The 22,450-nt window shown below is 63.2% G+C and overlaps 2 protein-coding genes across 4 annotated transcripts in view; both read right to left on the bottom strand.

The window, feature by feature from the left end:
- Positions 1–10,760, bottom strand: part of PDE9A (phosphodiesterase 9A) — a 79,071-nt gene extending 68,311 nt beyond the window's left edge. For all 3 annotated transcript variants that reach the window (XM_059164813.1, XM_059164814.1, XM_059164815.1), the window contains exon 1: positions 10,554–10,760. In XM_059164813.1, the coding sequence (XP_059020796.1) occupies positions 10,554–10,622 (69 nt within the window). In that variant the 5' untranslated portion in view covers positions 10,623–10,760. The remainder of the gene's footprint in view (positions 1–10,553) is intronic.
- On the bottom strand, positions 2,674–10,472 carry LOC131825416 (uncharacterized). Its single transcript, XM_059164818.1, has 2 exons — positions 4,296–10,472; positions 2,674–4,215 (listed from the first exon to the last, which is right to left on the bottom strand). Exon 1 carries the CDS (start codon positions 9,745–9,747, stop codon positions 8,821–8,823), a length of 927 nt encoding a protein of 308 aa, XP_059020801.1. The 5' UTR covers positions 9,748–10,472; the 3' UTR covers positions 2,674–4,215; positions 4,296–8,820.
- Positions 10,761–22,450: the final 11,690 nt, after the last annotated feature.

The following is a 22,450-nucleotide window of genomic DNA, read 5'->3' as shown; positions in this document are numbered from 1 at the left end:
TGCGAGCATCTTCAAGTAATCTTGGAAACGGTTCACCACCCAACCGTCTCGAGGCCCACGCTGGGTCTGCACGGGCGCGAAACCCGGATCCACGCCGCGAGCCGAGCGCGCCCGGGACGAGCTGAGCCGCTCCCACGGCCTTCCGCCCGCCTCCCCGCGGCAGGCCTGGGAAGCGAACCCCACTCCCTCCTGTTAACCGCGGCCATTCACACTCCCCCCACACTGCTCACTTTCCACGGCCACTTTGTGCCAAGTGCGTGAGCAAGGCAAGCGGAGGGAGGGGCGGGGTTTTACCCAAAGTTCTCTCTCCTGACACATCCCAGTGCGGTAACCTGAGATGCCCTTTGAAAGGACTGCGACAGCCCCAGAAGTTTTGGGGTTGGGATGGACGGGGATACCTCATCCTGCAGCAGTCACGGGCCGGGGCCGGACACGGCGGTGGCAGGGCGTGGGGCAGCGTGGGCAGCGGGCTGCGGTCCCCACAGAGCCACCTGGCGAGCCGCGGCCGCGGCCGAGGACACGTAAATCCGAGAGACGTGGGAGGAAGTGGGCGGGGCGGGGCCGCGGGGAGCGAAGTTCGTCCTTCCTGCCTCCAGGGCCTCCTCTTACTCCTTTCCTTTCCACCGACCTGAAGTTTCGTTAGAAAAACGGAACAGAGTTTCCTGCCAGAAGAGAAGTGTCTGAGTGTGGGCGAGGGAGCCTGGAGTCCAAGCCGGGCCCTGCCACGCTGCACCGTGTCCCTCAGGGGCTGGCCTCCACCCACCAGGCTGCAGCCTTGCGGGCCTCCTGCGGGGCTGCTGCAGTCTCTCCGAAGGTCAGGGCTCTGCTCGAGGCCGCTGGACTTCAGGCGTGGCATGTCACCGGGATGTAACCTCAGCCTGGGGCCATGTCTCCCCAGCCATGCCGAGCCCAGACCTGCATGCGGCTCGCTCTTTAGTTCGATGCCTGGGGCTCACAGCCGGGGTGGAAAGCCGCCAGGCCCTGGCTCTTTCCTCCAGAAGCTGAGCCTGGACCCCTTAGGAGGGGCAGGTGGAGGCAGGAGGCGCCTTGAGGGGCCCCTCTGGGGCCTGGACCCTCCTCCGCTGTAGAGTGGCCTCTCCGGCCGCCTGCTCTGTCCCTTGGGAGGACGAGCTGAGGGCTCACGGCAGGGGCTGAGGCCAAATCAGAGATCCAGCCCCGGGCGGGTGGGGGGCAGGGGAAGTGGAGTGCTCTGGGAGGCATGTAGCCTGCAGCCTGGGCGGCTTCTGCACAGCACCCAGGAGGTCCAGGGTCCCCCACCCCTGGAGGGAACTGTCATTCTCAGCGCCTCCTCCTGCAAGGGTGTGCACCCCGACGACGTCCAGACGCCACCCGCCCGTTTCTACACGGCTCCCCGAGGCTGGCACCCATTTCCTCACCTGTTCTGCCCAGCGCCACCCAGCCTGGCTTCCAGAAATACCTGTGGGGGAAATTCGCGGCTCCTACGCTTCCCCACGCACTGCTGTGCTCTGGGAGCCCCTTGGACCCCGGCTCCTTGGGCCCCTGCAGGCCGGCTTTGCCGCTGGGGCACCGATGCCGTCCCCCACCTCTGCTATCTGGGACACAGCCTTCCAAACGACACCCACAAAATGGGATCGGATACACAGCCGTGCATCTGGGCGGTCCCAAGGGAGTCTGGAGTCTTAAGGGGTCCCAACAGGCCAGGCCTCATTGGCCAGGGCTGGGGTCGAGCTTCCCAGCCCCTCTAGTGTCTGCCCTGAGCTCCAGATGCTCTGTGATCGTGCTGGCCAGACGGAGGCCCCAGTGAGCAGTCTCAGAGGATGTGCGCCCCTTCCACCACAGCTCACGTCTCCACTTTTCCACGCATGATGTTTATAGAGCACAGGTCTGAGCGAAATCAGTCCGCTGGCTGCTCCCCATTCGCCCCGGAAATGGCTGCTCCAGCCCGGCGGTGGCCACGCCCTGCGGCGGGTCCACGGTCAGCCCCGGTCCGCGGTCAGCCCTTCCCCACGCAAGCCCCCGGCTCCTGCTCTTGCAAGTGCAAATCCAGCATCACTGAAGATCTCTGGATGATAACGTCAGCCGTGGGGCCTCTTCCTCCGTTATTTGCAAGCCTATACAAGTTTTTAAAAGCGTTCCCTAAGGCAGAAGCTATAAGGATAGAGAGGCTGCTTGCAAAACACATCAGCCCGTGCGCGACCAGCCCTCAGGACGCCGTCTCAGCCGCCCGGCCCCTTCCTTTGCTGGTGCAGGGTGGCCTCGATCGGGCTCCACGGAGAGAGTCTGTGCCAACCCCCGCCTCCTCCCGCCATTCCACGGGAGGCCTCTGACTTTGTTTCCCAGAGCACCCAGCCCTCTGTCTCCCCCAAGGCTGAGCAGCTTCCCCAGGCTGCACCCCGGGGGCCCAAGGGCCTTGGCGGGGGGTGCGGTCAGAAGTCCAGTGGCAAGTGAAGCAACGAGCCCCCCAGGGCCGCCACGGACCATGGCTCGCCACACACTCCACAGTACACGTCCCTCCCACAGCAAAGTCACGGCTCGGAGCTAGGGGCATCGCGACCGCCCTCTCTAGCAAAACAAATGAGCCTGCAGCGGGGCCCTCGTGCACCGAGCGCGGGCGCACAGGCGGGGCTGGCGGTCCAGGTCCACCCACGCCCCACCGCCCTGCGGTCCCCCGGGCTCCAGCTCTGGCACGGAGGAGAAACGAAAGGCATCGTGGGAAGGAGGGTGGACCTGGGGCTACCCCGGGGGGGGTGTGTGATGTCACAGAGCGGGGAGCACCGGGGGCAGGGCGGGCCCTGGTGTCACAGAGCCGGTGCCTCCACACGGGGCCGGTGCTGGACCGACGGCCGGCTGCCCCAGGGCCACTTGCCCACCCGGAGCGCCAAGCTGGGGGTCTCCGTCAGGCTCTCCCAACAAGACACGGAGCTCTGACTGCCTCGTAGCCACGACGCGAATAAATAATTATGAACAAAAAGATAGAAATACCAAGGCCTTGACGCAGCTCTCGCCACGTCCCGGCCCTGTTTCCGCACTGGAGGCGCATTTACACGCGTCGTGAGAACGACCGCATCGGGGAGGCGCTCCCGTCACTGCACGTCCCAGACGAAGTCACTGAGGCGCGTAAGGAACTTGCCTGCACGAGACCAGCTTCAAAACCGGACGCGCTTGCCCCCGAATCCGCGCTCTTGACCGTGACGTCCGCTGCCAGGGCCACGCCCCCGAGGTCCCTGCAGCCCTGGAGGGTCCCTGCCTGGGGGGGGGGGGGGGGCAGCCGCCTTCCCTGAGCAGTTCGCTGTCCCGCCCGGACGTGTCCCACTTCCCAGGCCACACCACACCCGAGTCCGCGGATTCACGCAGCCGCGACCAGGACACCACGGAGGGCTTGAGGGAGAGGGCGGTTCAGAACACACAGGAGCGGACCCGACGCCTAGACCCGGCTTTGCCGGTGAGGACATGAGACTGGGGGAGACTGAGATTCCCGGATGAGGAGGGGTTCGCAGAGGGTGGACGGATAAACAGGCCGTGGAGAAGACACACGACGGAGCAGGGTCCAGGCTCAAAAAGGCGGCCACCCCATGCCACACCGTGGACGAAGCTTGAAGACGCCCCGCCCAGTGAAACAAGCTAGTCACAGGACAGATGCCGTGGGACCCGCTCACGGGAGGGACCCACAGGGACAGAGAGGAGCTGGCAGGCGCCCGCTGCTGCGGAGGGGCCGGGGAGGTCGCCGTGACTGGGGACAGAGATTCAGTCTGAGAAGATGGACTTAGGACGCATGGTGAGGGCTGCACGAGGAGGGCTCTCAGGGCCACAGAACCCGGAAACGGTTAAGGCGACAACGTTTATGTGTATTTTGTTATGATTAAAAAAACCAGTCACACGGGCATCGTCTAAATCCAACGGGCACAGACGTTCGGGCTCTATCGTAATCTCGGGCCGCTCTTCAGCAGGGCTGTGAGTGCCTGTCGGGCTGGGGATCCCAGCGGGGCCCGGCTCAGGGATCCGGGGAGCAGACGCAAGCCGTGGCGGAGGTGAGGGACGCGTGGACTGGGCTGGAGGTGGTGGAGGTGACGGTGGAGACTGTTGTAGTGAACGAGCCGAGAGCGGAGTACGGATCATACCCGGCCCACGACCGGCCTGTGCACCACACACCAGGGAGACACGCATGTGCTCTGCATGCTCCTGCGGCTGGGGCTTTGTGCACCGTGTCCTGGGGATGTTTTCCTGAGTCGGAACCTGGAAATGCAGACACTCAGCATCCAAACGGGGAGGAGACAGCCTAGCGCGCTGAGCGAGGGCCAGTAGATCCATCTCACCCGTCCGAAGCCGGGCGGTGCATGCCGGGCCGTCTCCCCAGGCTGGGGCACGTGCTTCCAGGGACGGGGGCGACGCTGGGCCGGGTCGTGACAGCTCGGTGGCCAGCTCCTATCTTGTCACCCACGCGGCTGAGCAGGAAGCCAAGATGCAGGGGGCCGTCCTTCCCTGGGGCAGGACCCGCTGGTGAGCTACTGCTGTCTTGCCCAGGTGCCTGCCTGGGGGTGCCTTTGTGTCCTCCGGGTACCCTCTTATCCCTTCGGTGCAAGACCCCCTCCAGTTCCCAGGAGCACCGCCTGCTGGGCCATCGGGGACCTGGAAGCAGGGACTAGGTGTGGAGGGCTCATCCTTGTGCCTTCTGCGGTGGGAGGGGCCTCGGGGGCAGCAGAGCTGGGGCAGGGGTAGGGGGCCAGCCTCCGGGGCCAAGGCACCCCCTGCGCCCAGTCCTGCTGTCTGACCGCGGGGCCGTGTCCTGGGCTCCCCGGGGCTGGCTCTGCCGTCACGCTCTGCCGAGGGCGTTTCCTCTTCCATCTGCTGTCGGCTCCCGTCAGCGGTGTGGGGACACTGCGCCGGTCACCTTCTCTTGCTTCTCTTCCCTGACGACCAGAGCTGCACTCCGCCCGTGTCTGAGGCCGGCAGCCCATACCCCCCAGCAGCCCTGGAGGACAGCTGGCCCTCCCACTCAGGACTCCCGGGGTTCTGTTTCTAGCAGTGTCTGCCAAGTTGGAGACGAAGGGTCCCGGACCGTGGGACCTGGGGGCCTGGGGCCTCAGTTCCGGCTGGCAGCAGGCTCGCAGGATGGGAGCCAGGGACAGGACGGGCTGCCTCAGCTCCCTCCACAGGGCCCCAGGGGAGGCAGGGAGCAAGGCCTACATGCACGACGTGCTGACCCAGCCCCCCACGTGGCCGGCTCGCCCCGGGCACTTTGCACATTACTCAGCGCCATCTGTGGTCACCCGATGGGGGCGTCACTGTCGTCCCCACTTTACCGAGGACAAGGTGACTTCCCTTGGGCCTCCAAGCTGTCAAGGGACAGAGCTGGACCTGCGGGGCTGTCTGTCCCTCCCCACTCCGGGCGGCCACCCCTCCAAGGCAGAGGAGCTGCACGCAGTCTGCGAGACCTCCGCGTCATCTGTCAATCCTGATGACATCAGTGGGGTTCAGCCACACCCCTGCTGGGGCCTCCAGATGTTGGGGACGAGCTTCTGGGCCACGGCACATGGGAAGGCGGAGGGAGGCCAGCACGCCCTGACTTCTCAGTGCCCGGGGCTGGGTAGAGTTCGGAGAGGCTGTGTTTCCAAGGGTTTCTGTTTGTACAGCACCTGTGGGCAGCGCAGGCCGTGGGGGTGATCTGCTTGTTGAGTAATTGGCTGAGCACACGGAGTTCCTGTTGAGCCTCGCCTCCCAGCTCTGACCCAGCAGGAGACAGACGGATGGGTCATCGTGAGCCATGGTGAGCTGTCGTGAGCTCGGGGGCAGGGGGGCAGGCCTGGAGGCAGAATGCCTTCCCCATCTCTGACAGCCCACCTCTGGTTTTACGCTGGAAACCAAGACGGTGTCGGATGACCCCCACTCCAAACTTCCCTGCCTTGCCATTGGCCTCTGTCACCATTTCAGTCCCCGCGTGAATATCTCAGGCTATCAGCATTTAAAGGAAGATACACAGAAGGTGCTGGAACAGCTGGGGACGGCCGAGGGGAGTCCCCGTTACCCGGCAGGGACTCGGGGTTAACAGAAGCGCCCGAGCCCAGGGCACTCGCCCTGAGTCTGCCTGGCCAGCGGATCAGCCCTGTGCCAGCCCAGGGAGACCGGCCCCCCGCCCCCGGCTGGCGGCTCTGCTGGCCCAGAGCGTGGACGGAGCAGGTGCACACATCTGAAAGTGAAAGGAAATTGTCACTGGGCTTGGCCAGGTGGCAGGACAGACGTATTTTCCAGGAAGGGGAAAGGTGCCCATGGTTCGGGGGGGAACTCAAGGACCCGCCGTGCCGACCACCAGGGAACCAGACAGGGGCAGCTGCACCCCTTCTTTCAAAAACAGGAAACAGGACTGACCCAGAGAAGAGTGGGCAGCTCGTGTCTGCGCCAAGGCAAGCAGCAGAGGCAGAGGAGCCTGAAGTCCCTGGGAGGGCTCAGGGCTGCAGCCAGCGGGGACAGGGAGGCAGTGAGAGGGAGGGAGGCGGCTGGCTGGGCTGCAGAGGCCTGGACTCCAAGGGCGGGGGAGGGGAGGGCCTGGCCACAGAGGAAAGCTGTGGTCGGAGCCCTGTAGGAGCCTGGGGAGGAACCGGGGCCCCGAATCCCGGCCCAGCGTGCCCAGGCGGCATGGACGCCGGCTCCCTGGGAGACTGTCCTCACCCAGATGCGGCTTCTCCGCGGCCCCAGCCCAAAAGCGGGGCCCAAGGTCACATGAAACCCTCCCTCTTCTTCACTGGTAAGGCATCAGACCCACAGCTGGACGTGCTAGCGGGCAGGGCCCCTCCACCTCTCCCAGGCCGAGGGCATCGCCGGGACAACCCAGCTGAGGGCATCCTCTTTCCGGAGGTACCATGGGCGAGCGGGAGAAAGGACATGTACTGAGGCCAGGGCCAGCGGAGGACAGAAAAAAGCAAACCTTCTGGGCAAAGAGGAGAAGCAGCAGCTTCTAGAGCAGAGCCTTCTGGAGCGGGGTCCCCAGCTATCTAGCTGTGGGGCCCCCGGCTCCCATTCCCTCCTCCTCCAACAGGAGCAGGGGATGAGGCATGAAGGGGACAGGTGTGTGGGCGTGAGTGAGGCTGTCCCCTTGGCCACGCAGCCGTTCCCCACCCGGGTCACCCCAAGGCCACCCTCCCCCCACCCCAGGTGTCCCCCAAAGCCAGTCTTCACCAAGGAAGGGAGCCTATTCCTCACGCCCCCCACTTCTGGCATCACAGCCCTGCCCCACCAGCGGGGCCTGCTGTGTCCTTCTGTCCGTCACTGGATGCCCTGCCACAGCTGTGGTTTACTCTCTGTGAGCACGTCGCTCTGGGGAACAGAGTCGTGGGTGTCGCGTTCACACGGGACCCAGCCCCCCGCACACGGTGGCTGTTCGACAGCTCGTCTGGAGAGCGGGCTCAGTGAGGTCTCGTCCAGCCGATCCTATGACAGGAAGCACTGCGGGCATCCCCACCTTACACGGAGACCGGGGACCTCGCCCAGGCCACGGGGGCAGCCGCACAGCTCTCTGCTGCTTTGTGGGGACCCCAGGGGCGCAGACTCGGACGGTAAGCCTCCTCTGCCCTCCGGCCCCTCTGCAAGCCGCTGACGGGAAGCCCGCAGGCGGGAGGTCGATCCCCAAACCCCACTGCCGGTCCTGCACTGTGTCCTGCACTGTCTCGAGTCTTCTTCTCGTCCAAAAGCACTGAACTCCCTATCCGGCGGCGGCAGTGGCTTCTCCAAGGCCCCGGACGCCTCCCGTGTCATCACCCCAAGCACGTCCTCAGACCGGGCTGGCGGCCTCCCTTCAGACGATGCGGGACCGTTCCCCCAAGCTTGGCTAGAGCACGTGACACCCACAGCCATCACTGTCTCCCACACCTGTGCCCTCGTGGGGGGAGCGTGGGGTGCCCGAGAGCAGGGTCACTGGAGGGGCAGAGCGCAGGGGAGACAAAGCAGGGGCTCAGCCCCTCCCCCGCCCCCAGCGCGCCTGCCCGCCCCTCGGAAGCCCCAGGGCTCTGTGTCTGTGACCTTCCTGGGAGAAGCACTCGGAAGGACAAAAGGGAGACAGAGCAGGACCGAATCCAGTGCCTGGGACCTGAAGGAAAGAAAGCGCGGCGACAGGCGACGAATGTTCTCAGCGGAGACATCTGTGGTCCCCACCATGCTGCTGGGTATGAGGTCCACGTACCGTGGTCCTTTCCCAGCCCGTGCCTGGAAACCCCAGATGCCTGCGCTCCCAGCCAGGGCGAAAAGTCCAGCTCTGAGGCTCCATCAGTGTCAGCAGCAACGGTCAAGAACCACCACCAGGTGTTGTGGCCGTGGGCGAGGCTTCAGGACCACGGCCTGCCTGCACCCCACGCTGCCGTCTCTATCAGCAAAAGGCCACTCGCGGACAGAGAGAGGGACTCGTGCACGATGCCCACCCTGTCCCCGCAGTGCCCCCCACACTCTGGTCATACAGTCTCGTGTCCTTCTCAGGACAGCCTATAAAGCAGCGACCGCTGTCCCCCTTTACAGATGACGGGGCCAGCCCAGAGCCGTCGGGGGACTTGCTCGAGACCACAGAGAGTGGGGACGCCAGCACTCGGCAGCAGATGTGGCCCCTCCCAAGGCTGCCCCCCCCCCCAATGCAGCCTCCGGGACTGTTCTTCCGGAGGTCACCCCTACCTCAGGGGTGTCGCCTTCTACAAGCCAGCCTGCCTGTCATGGCAGCGCTCGCCAGCCTCGGCGCGCTCCTCCCGTACCCGTGGTGCCTCTCTGCCGCTCCTTACCCACTTCAATCCAGCTTCGGGGGGTCGGGGGGACCTGGGGGAGTCCCCGGGAAGCAGCTGTCACTTCTGACCCGGTGGTGGCATCTCATCCCACCTCTTCCAGAAGGTGGACAAAGGCCAGTCTTGGAGATTCTCTTCTGGTGTGGTAGGAGGGTGTGTGCGCGTTTGCACGCGTGTGTGTGCTGGCACGGGGCGGGTCTGTGCCTGTGTGTGTGGCTCGTGCACGTGTGTGTATCTGTGCGTGTACGTGTGCACACACGATTTCAGGCACACGTTGTGTGTGGACATGCATGTGCGCATGTGTGGGCACGTTTGTATGCGCGTGTGTACACTGCGCGGGATGGATGGCACCGAGGGTCATTCCAGCCTTTGAGGGGATGTTAAATTCCGGTTCGGTCACAGAAGTCTGGGGACCGGGGTCCAGTCCTCCATCTGCCGCTGACCAAGTGCCTAGCCCTGATGGAGGGAGAGGCTTGACAGCCTGGCTCCCAGAGGTTTCCAGCTCCCCACTCTCAGATTCTATTACCCCGGGTGATGGTGGGGGAAGGGGCTTCTCACTTCCTGGGATGCAGCCGATGGGGAGAGTGAGGCTGGCTTCTGGCAAGGCTCTCAGCTGGCAGAGGCATCCCAGAGATCTCCGGAGCCTCCCCCCACCCCGACCCCAAGCCTCCTCCGTGACCAGCTGGGGGATCCCTCCCTGGCATCCCGGCAAGGGGTGCGGGATCCTTGAGAAGAGCAAGGGGAGAGGTGGGAGCGTCCCTGAAATGTCCAGCTGAAGTTTGGGAACGGGGAGAGATGCCTCACTATGGCTTTTCTTGGGGGGGGCGGCACAGAAGGAGCTAAATGCCCCCTCCAAGCGCTCTCTTATTGTTCCTCTCTGCCAATCAGAAGCCTGGGTCCAGGACGCTCTGGACTCAGGCCAGGGGCTCAGAAAGGGAGGGGCCGGGGACAAAGGGGGTCTGCGAGGGAGGCCCCTGCTATGAGAGTCAAGTTGGTTAGGGGCAGTGGACATCTGGAGGGCTTCATGCTTCCAGAGGGGGCAGAGGGGCCCGGGGCTGGGCCAGCCTGTCCCTCAGTCTGTCTGTGGGCCCAGGAGGCAGAGCAGACTTGAGGGCCCCCCTCCGCCGTCAGAGCTGACCATCTATCTGCCCAGGGGGGTACACGGGCGGTGGGGGTGGGGGTGCGGGGCACAGCCCCTGCTCCCCAAGCCCCGCCCCCCCACACCTGCTCCCCGCTGGCCAGGAAGTACTGTCACTGCCTAGGGGTGGGGGCGGCACCGCCGACTCGGCCCCCTCCGTGCCTCGGTCACCGTGTCCGCGGGGGGGGGGCGGCCGACCCGCAGGGCAGCCCGGGGCCCCGCTGCGGGGTCGGTCAGAGGGAAATGAAAGGCTTCCTGCACCAGCCTCTGAACACACAAACTCGGCCTGATGAGATTTGTTGCAGAGCTCTGCCCCTGAGCTCTACCCCCTTGTGGGTCGCCCCTTTCCACGAGGGGGAGGGGCGCGTGGGGACCGCAGCGCCGCGGAGCCCCCCGCCCCCAGCCGAACTTGTCAGAGGCTGCAGCCCCGACCCAGGACGCGGACGCGGAGACGACGGCCCCCACCCCGGTCGCCCGCCGCCGCCAGGTTCCCCCCCCACCGCTGCCCCGGCGACCCCCTCCCCAACGGCGCCGTCACCGGGAGGGGCCGCCCAGCGGGATCGCACGGCGGGGGTCCAGCGCGGCGCGGCGGGGGGCCCGGGGGGAGGGCGTGGGCGCCGGGCGGGGGGGGGGGGCCGCGGGCGCCGGCGGCCGCGGTGCGGAGGCTGGGGAGGAGCTACCTTCTGGATGCGCCCATCGATGTCCAAGTAGATGGCCTTGGGCCGGTAGCTGGAGGAGCCGGACCCCATCTCCCCGGCCGCGCGCTCGGACTTTCGCTGTACTTTCCCGACGCCAGCCGCCGCGGGGAGGGCGGGCCGTGGGAGGCGGGAGGGGGCGGCGGCGCGGGGACGGCGCGGACCAGCCAACCAGCGCCCCGCAGCCGCCCCGGTGCGCCCGGCCGCCGCCTCGGCGCGCGCGGCCGCCGGCTCCGCCCCCGGCGCGGCCCCCGCCCGCCTCCGCCCGCCTCCGCCTCCTCCCCGGACCCCCGCCCCCTCCCTCCCCCGCCTCGCTCTTCCTCCCCGCCCCTCCTCTTCCCTCCCTTCTCCTCTCCGCCCTCTGGCCCTTCCTCCCTTCCCACACTAGGGCACGCCCCCTCTTCTTCCGTCGCGCTCCGGCGCTGGGGTCCGGGCCAAGCGTCCAGCCCATCCGCAAGTGACCTCCGGGCAGGTGCCCACAGCCACGGACCCCTCCGGCTACCGAGGCGGTCAGCGCCCCTCCCCACCAACCCTCCAGAAAATCCCCAGAGCGACCCCGTCTGGCTGCAGGGCTGGTCACCTTCCCACAAGGACAGTAGCTCAGCGGGACTCCTTTGCCCCAGGGGGGCTAATCAAGCATGGGGGCGGGGCGCGTGGGGGGCCCTGAGCTACGGGGGGTCATTAACCGAACTCAGGACCGCTGGGCCTGAGGCAGCTCCCCAGGCTCAGCCTCTCCGGCCCTGACTGCCATCCTTTAATCTGACTAGGAAATGGGAAAAGTTGCTTCTCCTTCATGTGCATCCTTCCCTTAAGTTTTCTGTACGTTCTGGGAACGACAGCCTCTTTCCAGCTGCACCCAGAGCTGAAATGGCAATTTTATTTCTGTCCTTAATGGAGCGGGAGAGAGGATTACCCAGCCATCAGCTCGGGCTGGGTTCAGCCGGCTCTGCCCACCCTCCCCCAACCTCCTTAATTGCTGCAGGGAGTATGGTTTAAGCAGGAGGGAAAGAAGGGATTTCAGGCCCGCGGTGACCTGTAGATCACTGTGCAGGCTGCTCCCGATTCTGGGCTCTCCCAGGGGGACCCAGATGGGGGGAGGGCTGGTGAGTGCTGAGTGGCTCCAAGTGCCTGTTGCTTTTGGAAGCGAGTGTCCACGCAGCCAGAGAATGCGCTGATTGTTCCATTCTCTGTGAATTCCAAGCCACTGCCTGCCATCTGTTGAATGTCTGGGTTTTGCGTATTGAGAGAGTGCCTGGTGCGCACAGGCTCCTCCCTCCCTCCGGGCTCTCCCGGGCCAGGCTGACCACCGCCAACCATCACTGCTGTTCCGTCCCTGGCCGTCCGGCCTTGCCCCGGCGCCCAGGCTCTCCAGAGTCCTCCAGGCCACCCGGAGCACAGGCCAGCCTGGAGCCCTGGGGAAGACGGGCCTCCTCATCTTTATGGGGCGAGTTCTTCCCCGGCCTCTGGACAGTCCAGTGCGTGTCATCTCGCGTCCACGGCCTGCTCTGGGAGCGGGAGTCAGCTCTCAAAGAATGACGATGGCTTTGCCCTCCCCTCCAGCCCAGGAAGGGACCATGTCAGAGCCTGGCACCAAGAGACTTGCTTTAGAGGTGACATGGGGACCTTTGAGATGGGGGTAGCCTCCGTTGGGGTGGTTATAGCTGGCCACTTGGCTCACAGCTGTGATAACGTGTCCCCAGAAAACTGGAGCAAGCGCAGTGATTAGGGTTTAATGTCGAATGCTCTGACATTTGGGCCTAAGCCAGTGACAATCGGTAGGGCTGCTGTGGAAGTCTCACCACCCAGCAGACGGCTCGTTAGCCCGGGACTTACTTACTCCCCGTGTCTCATGGGCATCTGACCGGGCCCGCTCCAGTGGTCTCCTTCTGGCGCCCTGGCAGGACGGGCCTCCGCAGGCCGAGTGCTGCTCTGCAGAGTGGCGCACCCCTGTCGGGAGCTCATGGGGCTGGGATCCCTGGGGTCGGCCTCCTTACTCGGAAGAGTCATCACTCTGTGAGTGCGTGATGGCCGGGGGCAGCTGCAGATCCCGCTGGCGAGACTTCCGTGGCCGCCCCAGAGCCGGGCACCCGCCTTTGCCTCATTCCCGCGCGGGTTGGGGGTTCTGGCCCCCGGCAGCACGGTCCTTGCTGTGTGTCCGGGCCTCAGGAGAGAACACACCCAAGTCTGTGGCTGGGGGAGCTGGCGTTTCATGGGGAGACAGACAAGACGGGACACGTGAATGTAGCGTGTAGGGTGTTGGCTCATAACGGGTGCCAAGGAGAAAAGTCACGGGGAAGGAGATCCCAAATGTGGCGTGCGGGGAGCTGACGTATGAAAGAGCCCACCAGGCAGAGCACACAGGAGCCCAGAAGGAAAGAACCTTCTAGCAAACAGTGAAGCACCTGCAGGCCAAGGCCCCTCACACGGGGCTGGTGCCCCTGGAGGGAGGAGGGGGAGGGGAAGGAGGAGGGGGAGGGGAGGGCGGGGCCTGCCATGGGAGTGAGGTGGGGGGTAGGGCCCCGCGTGGACCCAGTGTCACTGTCCTGCATGCGAGCCCCACCGGCGGCGGCGCGGAGGAGGGACGTGGCCTCCTCCCGTGCGGGTGTTTTGGCAGCATCGTCATCGTCGGGCTGCTGGTGGCAGGGCTGTAGGAGGGAGAGCCACGAGGACCCTGCCGCAGGAGCGTTTGCCAAGAGAGCGGGGGGGGGGGGGCTGGACCACAGCAGCGTGAAGGGGCTGGATTCTGCGCTCAGCGGGGCCGATTCTCAGATTTTTCCTCTGCCGAGGCTTAGGCTCACGATGTTTCCGCCGTTCCGCTCTTCGTCCCGCCCGGGTCATGTGGTCCGGTCTGAACTCGGGCTCCTTCATCCTGCACAGCCCCCGGGCTGCCGTCTGAGGGGCCAGGCCTCCCCCTCTCTGCACCACATCAGCCCAGGCGCCCCGTGGTGTCCTTGACCCGTGCTCCTGCCGCCGGCGTGGCCCCCGGGAATGCGGCCCACGTACGTTCCCAGACTCGGGACGAAAACGAAAGACACGCCTGCCTCTGCCTCTGGGCTGGGGGCAGGATGAGGAGCCTGGGCAGAGCAGGAGGCCTCAGAGGGTTGTGGGAATTCGGAGCTCACGCAGCCCCCAGGGAGGTCACGGGGAGCCTGGGACCCCCGCGCGTGTGAGATCCCGCCTGAACCTCACCGGGAAGGGGGAAGAGGGGAAGGAGCTCCTGCAGGGGCAAAGCCACTGGAGGAGAGGACAGGGCCCTCAGGGCTCTGCGGGGTGGGCAGCCTCCAGCCGGGGGCGGGCTTCGGAAGGAAGGAAGGCCAGGGCACTGCGGAGAAGCCCAGGACGTACCCAGCGGCAGAAGCAGACGCGCGTCCGGAGTGGCTGGGCCGGGCCCTCGGCGCGGGCTCCCTGCACCTGCCGCCGACCCGTCCCGTCCCCAGAGCATCCTTCCTCCTGCTCACTCCTCCGTCTACCCGGTGCTCAGTGACAGCTCTGAGAAGGACCCAGTTGCTTCCTATGACAATTCTTCTTCCCAACCAGGGGTGGTGCGGAGGGCACAGCATGAACGTGTGCAAAAGGGACAGGGTGTTAGAGCCAACTGTATACACGGCCCCGAGCGGGTCTTCTGAAGGGAGGTTGGAGCCCCAAGGGCAGGAGTAAAACTAGGGCTGCAGGCACGACGCCCCACACTGCCGGCTCCGCTGCCGCCTCTCGCAGGGGTCAGCCCGTTTCATACCCGCATAATGAAGGGACACCCCACAAGGTGCTCTGACCCCCTGGGGAAGCTGTTTGCCACGGGCACCAAGAGTTCGAGGAAAGGTCTGCCCCCAGCTGGGGCACGGAGGGAGAAGGGCCGTGCGCGGCCAGCGCCATCGCGATCTGCTTTACACCCACGCGGACTTGTTTCTCTTTACGGCTTTGGTAACTACGAGATTAAGACCAGTTGTAAATATTTCCAGCGCTGCGGTGGGAAAGGCAGAGTCCCACCCAGATCGGAACACGGCGATGCACCCCGTTCTGAATCCTCGCCCTGTGGCCCCCGTGCGCCCGCGGTCTTCCCTGTTACCGGCTCCCTGCGCGGGCTGGGGGGCGCGTCGCGGTCTCCCAGCATCGTGCGGGTGTGAGCCGTGTGCCGGCAGCCCTCGTGGGTACTCGTGCTGTTATCCTGTAGCCCTGGTTCTCAGAAGTACGATTTCTGGGCGGAAGCCACGCACACTCACATTTCTTAGTTTGCTGAGCTGCCCTCTGGAGGGTTATACCAAGGTTTGTCCCCCCACCGCCAGCGAGCAAACAAAACCAGATAGCCCTAACTCTGTTTATATTTTCCAACCGAAAAAGAGAAGCAGCATCTTGTGGTTTTTTTTTAAAGGTTATTTATTTATTTGAGAGAGAGAGAGAGAGAGAGAGAGAGGGAAGGCTCAAGCGAGAAGGGCAGAGGCAGGAGAGAGCATCTCCAGCCCACGCCCCACTGAGCGGGGAGCCCAGCGCGGGGCTCCATCCCAACTTGACCCGAAGGCGGACGCTTCACTGACCGAGCCACCCAGGCGTCCGCAAATGTTTTTTATTGCTGACGTTCTCCAGCTGCTTCCGTGGAAAGGAGGGCGGCTCCCGGTCCCCTACGTACCTTACAAGCATTTCCGCCAGGTCCGTGGTTCATCTTTCAACTTGACTCGCCGTGTCTTTATAACGTGGCTTCCGTGGACGCGTTGATGCGGTCGGGCCTCTCCCAGTCTTCCTGTGGGCACTCTGGATCGCCTCTCAGCTTAGAGAAGTATCGTTTATAGTAAAGCAATTTTTTTAAAATAAGGAAAGAAACGACCTACATTTGCAAGGATCAGTGCCAGCTAATTAATGCGGTGCCTTCGTGGTGGGGAGATTCTAACACGGCAGTGATGATCACGACGGAGTACACGGCCACATCCACACGCGGAGCGCTCGTGCCTGCCCGTGGCCCGTCTGCGTGGCCGGAGCTGGACGCCAGCGTGGTCGGAACCAGCCTCTCCCGCTCAGAGCCGGCCCACCAGGCTTGCGCTGTGAAAACCGCCACAGGGCTGCGCCGGTTTGGAGAAGGGATTCAAAACAGGGGTCGGTGGGGAGAATTCTAGGCATTTTCTTTCTCAGAACAGTATTTTTTTTTTTTTTTGATTCTACACTATTACTTTTGCCATGAAATTGGGAAACGATAAAAAAAAAAAAAAAAAAAAAAAAAAAAAAAAAAAAAAAAGGGCGCCTGGGTGGCTCAGTGGGTTAAGCCGCTGCCTTCGGCTCAGGTCATGATCTCAGGGTCCTGGGATCGAGTCCCACATCGGGCTCTCTGCTCAGCAGGGAGCCTGCTTACTCCTCTCTCTCTGCCTGCCTCTCTGCCTACTTGTGATCTCTGTCTGTCAAATAAATAAATAAAAAGTCTTTACAAAAAAAAAAAAAAAAAAAAAAAAAAAAGAAATTGGGAAACGAGAAGCCAGCGTGCAGGCGACGCACGCAGAGCGCGGGCAATCAGTGCTCTACAAACACGGTGCTGGGAGCCGTGGTTTTACGGCGTGGAGTGGAGTTGTGCTGCTTCCCCGGGCCGTCAGCGGGCCTCACTCTCTTCCCCGCCTCCTGGACAGCGACGGCCTGCGGGGGAAGCTGGCTGGAGCCTGGCCCTCGGGCTTCCTCTCTCGCGGCCCATGTAGCAGCCTCGTACCAGGGGGCCTGGTTCCTTCTCGTCTTTCCCCTGCTCATGTCCCCTGCAGCTTCCCTGCGGGCCACTCCGCTGCTGTCACTTCCCCTGCTGGCCTCCGTGGGGACCTCCCCTCACCTCCCAGATGCCACACCTGGCATCTTCCATCGCCCTGCCTCTCCCCATTCACACCCCAAGGAGACACCAGATCTCGCTGTCACGTCCGTGACTTTGCACCTCCTTTCAATGAGAAGGGTGTCCCTTCCTCTCTCCTCCCCGGATCACCTCTTTTTTAAGATTCATTAAGATCACCTACACAGGGCCGGCTTCCCTGAACCCCCTGACCTCTGTAGCAGGGTGGGGAGCGCCTCCCTGGAGGCCCTAGGTCCCAGCACACGTCTGCGATCCCCTGTGGGGCCCTGAACAATTGTGTGCTGCCCTGAGCCTCCGCGTCCTCCCTGACCGAATGGGGGTGACAACACCGGCTCAGCGCGGCCTGGAGATGCCCTGGGAGCACAGGCTGAGCTGAGAGAATCCGTCGGCCCGGGGCCTGGCGCGCAGTAGGGGCGCGGGCCACACTGCTGTCCTGTTAGGGAGAGCCGTGTTGCTGCTGCTCATGTTGTGCCTGGAGCTACCACTGTCTTCTTCGCTGATTCATGACCCTGGGAAGGAAAGACTGAGTCTCGAGGGTATTTCCGACAGGGGCCAGCCCTCCCCCTGGAGCCAGGGGGACTGTCAAACAATGTTCCATGAAGGAAAGCCTCCGGACGTAGCAGCCAACCTTCCTGCTGCGTGTGGCCTGTGCTGAATTTTGAACACACCTTAGTTGGCATTAAAACAGTAGTGAGAGCCATCAGTGCCCTCCTCGCCGCCTTGGGCGACAGCGGCATTTCTTGGGAGCAAAGGGCTGCCTCGTGCTGACCCCGGAAGGCCTTCCACCTCCAGTCACGGGGTGAACTGGGTTCCCATCCGTCCAGCCGGGCCGGAGCCCGGGATACACCACGGTCAAGAGGTGCACAGCCCGGCAGCATGGGGGCCAGCTCAGCTGGAGGGTGAACACAGGGGCTCTCCGGGGCGCCCTCACCTGTCCCCGCGCAGGGTTGCTGGGCAGACTTTCCAGCTGTCTGTGGCGGCTTGATTCGTCCCCTCACCTTCCAGGTCTGCCGCGTGGGCCAGTGCCGACGGTGGCCGCTCTCCACCCTTCGAACCCCTGTTGGCCTTCACCTGGTGATGCTTTTGAGTGATCTCGGCCGGTCCCTCGGGCAGGTCCACCGCAAGGGGCTCTGAGCTCCGGTATGAGCGTGACTGCCCTGCGCCCATGGTTGGGGCCTCCAGGCCCATGAGGAGGGGAATGACCCCGACCCTCTCGGGACTGTGTTTCCACGATTGGGTCTCTGGCAGAGTGGTGAGCTCATTCCGGTTCACAGACTGACGTTAACTGCGTGAGAACGGCAGAGACCAGCATCGTCAAAAAAGTTGAGAACAGGAGGAGGTTCTCGGTGGGTGGACGTGGGGTGCGTGAGGGCTTGGTGTTTGGGGCGCAGTCCCTGCCGAGGTCTCCGCCGAGCAGCCAGCCCTCCTGCTGTCATCATCTCGTTCCCCCAGCCCCTGAGGTCCTTGGGCAGGGCGGGGCGGTGGTCGCCCACGGACGCCAACCCAGCAGGCGGGCCTCTTTGTGTCTGGGCCCCGGACGGGTTCTGGGAGAGTGTGGGGGGCATCTGAGTCTGTCCTCAGCAGCCCCTGCCTCCAGCAGCTCCCACGGGGACCGTGCGGGGCGGCTGCGGGATTTGACATCAGGGTCGAGGCTGATCGAGTAGCCAAGTGACGTCCGGGCCCATGCCGGCTCAGCATTGAGTGTGTCGTGGTAAGTGGAGCCCGCGGCAGACTAACGATGTCATTTCCAGAAACAGGACACGAAGGCCTCATTGTGGATGCAAACCTGACCTTGCTTGTTCCCCGCTGGCCTGGATCTGCCATCCTGGCAGTCCCGCGGAACAGCACTCCTCCTAATGGTTCTTAGGGAGGACAGTCGTGTCCTCTTCATTTTGGGTGGCTTCCATTACACCTTGGAATATGTTAAAAATATACCCAGTGCTAGTAGTTTGAGGGGTCGGGGCTGGTACGTATTTTGGTGGAGGAAAGCCTTCCATGAACTCCGAGTTCGACCATGACCGTGCCTCCTGCACATCTGCAATTAGTCTCCTAACTAAGCGCCCGCCGGCCCCGAGCGGGAGGTTCCCCTGAGAGCCGCCCTCTCCCTCCCATGCGGCCCAAAGCAGGGGTTTACAAGGCTTAAAGGGAGGGGCCCCTGGACCCTCCAGCAGGGAGAGGACGGGGTTCCTTCCGGCCCAGTTCTGCTACACCTTCCCCAGAAGGCAAGCGGGTCAACCCCAGGAGCCCGCCTTCCAACCGAGGCTCACGGAGAGTCTCGGGAAAATTCTGCCCCTTTCTTCTTCCTTAGCAGAGGCCTTTACTGGTATTTGCTTATTTAAATGATTTGGGCGAAGCTCTAGGGCCTCTGCTTGGAGACCCCAAGGACAACTATGGACCCCGGCGCCATCGGCCGCTTCCCTCAGGAAGGTCCTCTGGTCTGTGACTCCCCAAACTGCGACTGGGCTGGCGTCACCCCTGCAGAGGACAGCACCCCAGAACTCCGCCTCCCTCTGTGGTCTCCCACTTCCTTTCGATTGGCTCCCACAAACTCCGTCGGACACGGGGAGTTCCCCGTTAGACGGCTGCTTTCCTTTCGCTGGCCACTGGGGAGAGGCTTTGACATTCTCTCCAGGAGCCCAAGGTCACTGCCTGCTGGGGAGAGGCTCTGGCATTTGGTCTAGGACCTTGAGTCTATTGCTGGGTCTGGCCCATTCTCACCTCCACCGTCACACTCGTAAACGAAGGAGAGCACTTTTCTTGGTCAGTGTCGACCAGAAGAGCCTGGAGATTTTCAAAGATGCTTCTTCTAAGAAATTAGGTGAGGTGGGAGACGGAGGGAATTAGAAGGGTTTACCAAGTGTTTGGAAAAATGAGCTTTAGATGGCCTGTCTCTGACCAGAGCTTCATGAAGGCCAACCATGAAGCAGGTGGACAGGCAGGACCTACTAGGCCTTCCAGCCTCTGGGTCTGATATCAAACGAAGATCACTGAGCATGCGTCAGAGTGATGCTGGGGGCAGGAGCCGGGAGCTGGGGTTCTGGAGTGGGGTTGGGGCAGAGATCTGTGGGGCCAGCCCTGTGCTCTGGTGAGCTCATGGGAAGACAGAAGAGGCAGGTATGTGAGCCAGAGCAGATACTCCTTCTCCCCGGCCCTCATCCTGCACATATGCACGCTATAAACTCTCTCCAGGGAGGTTTGCAAAGAGGCTTGCAAAAAGCTCTGAGACTTGCAGATTTCTACCAGCCTGAGACTTCTATTCTGGTGGGGAGACATACCCCAAACACCCAAGTGGGACTTATATTCTGGTGGGGAGATAGACAAGAGGAAAAAGTACCATTATACCTGCTGTATAAATCAACGTACAATGCCAGGGCAGAGATAAGACCTGTAAAGTCAGGAGAAAGAAGGTAGAGAATTCCTTGGCTGCTATTGAAGATGCTGTGGTTGGGAAGTCATCACGGAGGAGGTGACATTTGAGCAGAGACATGAATCAAGTGAAGGAGGAGACTTGTCAGAACGGAGGGGAGCCGCGGCTGGGAAAGGCAGAGGCAGCCCGTGCTGGGGCGGGGAGGTGGTGGGGGGCAGAGGCACAGGCAGGGAAGGATCAGAGCAGGCTGAGGGCACGGAACTGGGGATTTTATTCTTGGTGCGAGGAAAGCCTCCAAAGGAGCAAAGGCTGAGGAGTGCTCAGAGTGACGGGGACGCAAGCTGACCTGTGTGCACAGGGGCCGGGCTGACCGGTGTAGCGGCCGGGCCAGTGGGTCCCGGGGACTGGCCAGCTGGGGCCAGAACCCAGCTCTTCCTCACCGGGGAACACTGGACAAGTTGCTTATGCTTCCTAAGCCTCAGTTTACTGGTCTATAAAATGGGCTCCCAGGGCCTTTGCCAGGATCCGAGGGCACAGGTGTAGAAAGCGCTCCGTCACACACGCAGCACGACCTGGTCCGCGCCTTTCTCCTCCCTTGTCCTGCTGCCTCATGCTTTCTAAGGCACAAGGAGGATCGAGCCTGCGGGCCACAAGCTCTGGGAGGCTCGCCTTCTGTCTGACAAGCACAGGTCGCTGTTGTCACGGCAGCTGTGGTTCCCCCCACCCTCCCCAGAGCTAAGGTCCAAGAACAGCTCAAGATGCCTCCTTACAGCACGTTGAACACGACGGAAAATTTCTGCTCCCCCTTTAGGGCAGTCGGTGTTGTCCCGGAGACGACCCGGCTCCGGGTCATGCCCGGCTGCTGGGAGGGGAGGGGGCGCCCCCTGGCCAGTGGGAACCCCCCGGGGCCTGGCGTGGGCTTCCCATCTCCACCATGCCTTCTGCCTTTCGGGACAGAAGCCGGTCCTCTGTCGCAGGGACACAGCCCCGCAGGGATGCCTGGGTGCGTGCAAGGCTGCCCTTTCCAGAGGCTGTCTCCCTGGCGACCAGGACATTCGTGTGGGAGTAGTTCTGTCGCTGGGGGGCTAGAGCACACCTAGGGTGTCGCTGGCGTTCACGCAGAAACTCACCGCCCCCTCCCTCGTTTGAATAGATCCCGCAGCCCACAGAACCTCACACTGTCTCCCGGGGGCCCCTGGCTGCGCGACAAGCGGGGTGTGAGCAAGGGTGTTCCGCCGCTGTGTGCAGGGAAGCTTGGTACTTCGGAAGAAAATATGTTTGAGCTTCTTGTCTAGGAGGGGCTCCACCAAAATTTCAATTGTCTGGGGCCTGGGGTGCCTCCGTAGGTAAAGCATCTGCCTTCAACTCAGGTCAAGATCCTGGGGTCCTGGGATCGACCCCTCGTCGGGCTCCCTGCTCTGTGGGGAGCCTGCTTCTCCCTCTCCCTCTGCTGCTCCCCCTGCTTGTGTGCCCTCTCTCTGTGTCACATAAATAAATAAAATCTTTAGGAATAAAAATTCAATTGTTTGATGATGCAAGACGTGGCTCCCTGAATTTCTTCCCATTCTGAAGCTCAGGACTTCGCAGAGGCTGAGACGTCGCGTCGGGGGCCCAGCGCCGGGTTTACGTCCGCGGCAGACCGGGACCCTGGCATTTTCGAGGGACAGGATCTCAGTCAGAGGAACGTGTGCCAGACAAGGACTGTGCTGACTCATAACGAAGCATCCGGGTGGGGGGAGGGGGATGCAGATAGATCCAGGGTCGCAGTCTGTGTGCGTCTGTCTGTCTGTGGTCCCTGTTCCACTCTCCCCACGCCCCCACCCGCCCCGCGGCCAGAGCCACGGCTGGCTGGTGGCCCACCGCTCACGTCCTGCCGGCCCTGTGACCTGCGTGGAGGGTAGCCCCCAGAACTGGGCGAGACACAGGCTCTAGGGGCCACTTGCGACCCAGCATGAGTCACCGCAGCAGGACCTGGGTGCCCCGACTGAGGGATCTGGGTCATGGGCCGAGGCCGCGTAGGACAGTCCATGACTCACAAGCTCAATATGTTCCTTACAGTTTAGAAATTAGTCTTTCCGGCAGAACTCTTTGAGGCTTCCAGAGAATCAGCAAAGGCCGTCCGCAGAGTTCTCGCACAGCCCGCGCCAGCCTCCCCGTGACCCGTGTCCCCCCCGCAGCGCGATGCCCTGGCCACGGTCAGAGAACCAGTATTGATCCGCGTTCTTGACGCAGCTCCGAGCCTGGCTGGACGGCCTTGTTTGGGTTTCACTTTGTTTTATTGTGTTTTCCTGACATCCTTGATCTGCTCCAGGATCCCCGGAAAGCACCAGAGAGCTCATCCCCTTTCTCCGGAGGCACCTCTGGGCCAGGACGGTGTCTCAGATTTTCCTGGATTCCAGTGACCTTGACTGGTCAGAGGAGGGCTGGCCAGCTGTTTTGCCCCATAACTGAGATCCGTCTGATGTTTTCTTCGTGGGTGGACTGGGTGGGGGTTGGGGAAGGGCAGCCGGAGGCGACCGGCGATTTGGATCGCGTGAGGTCCGCACGCCCTGTCACCGTCGGCGGGGTCGGTCCCCTGGCTGCGGTGTGTCTGTCAGACACCCCACTTTCCCTCCCTCAGCATCCTCCTTGGGAGGAGGTCCCGTGCCCTGTCCCCAAGGAAGGAGGGGGGCCGCGCTCCCCGTGCATCGACATAAGTCACTCTGA

This window comes from Mustela lutreola, chromosome 2 (genome assembly GCF_030435805.1).
Source record: "Mustela lutreola isolate mMusLut2 chromosome 2, mMusLut2.pri, whole genome shotgun sequence".
Taxonomy (NCBI): Eukaryota; Metazoa; Chordata; class Mammalia; order Carnivora; family Mustelidae; genus Mustela; species Mustela lutreola.
The sequence above is the reverse complement of the archived record's forward strand: the minus strand, read 5'-3'. Positions and strand labels throughout refer to the sequence as shown.

Excerpts from the sequence above, each read along its gene's own strand:
- LOC131825416 (XM_059164818.1), bottom strand. The coding sequence starts at position 9,747 with ATGTCCACTGCCCCTAACCAACTTGACTCTCATAGCAGGGGCCTCCCT.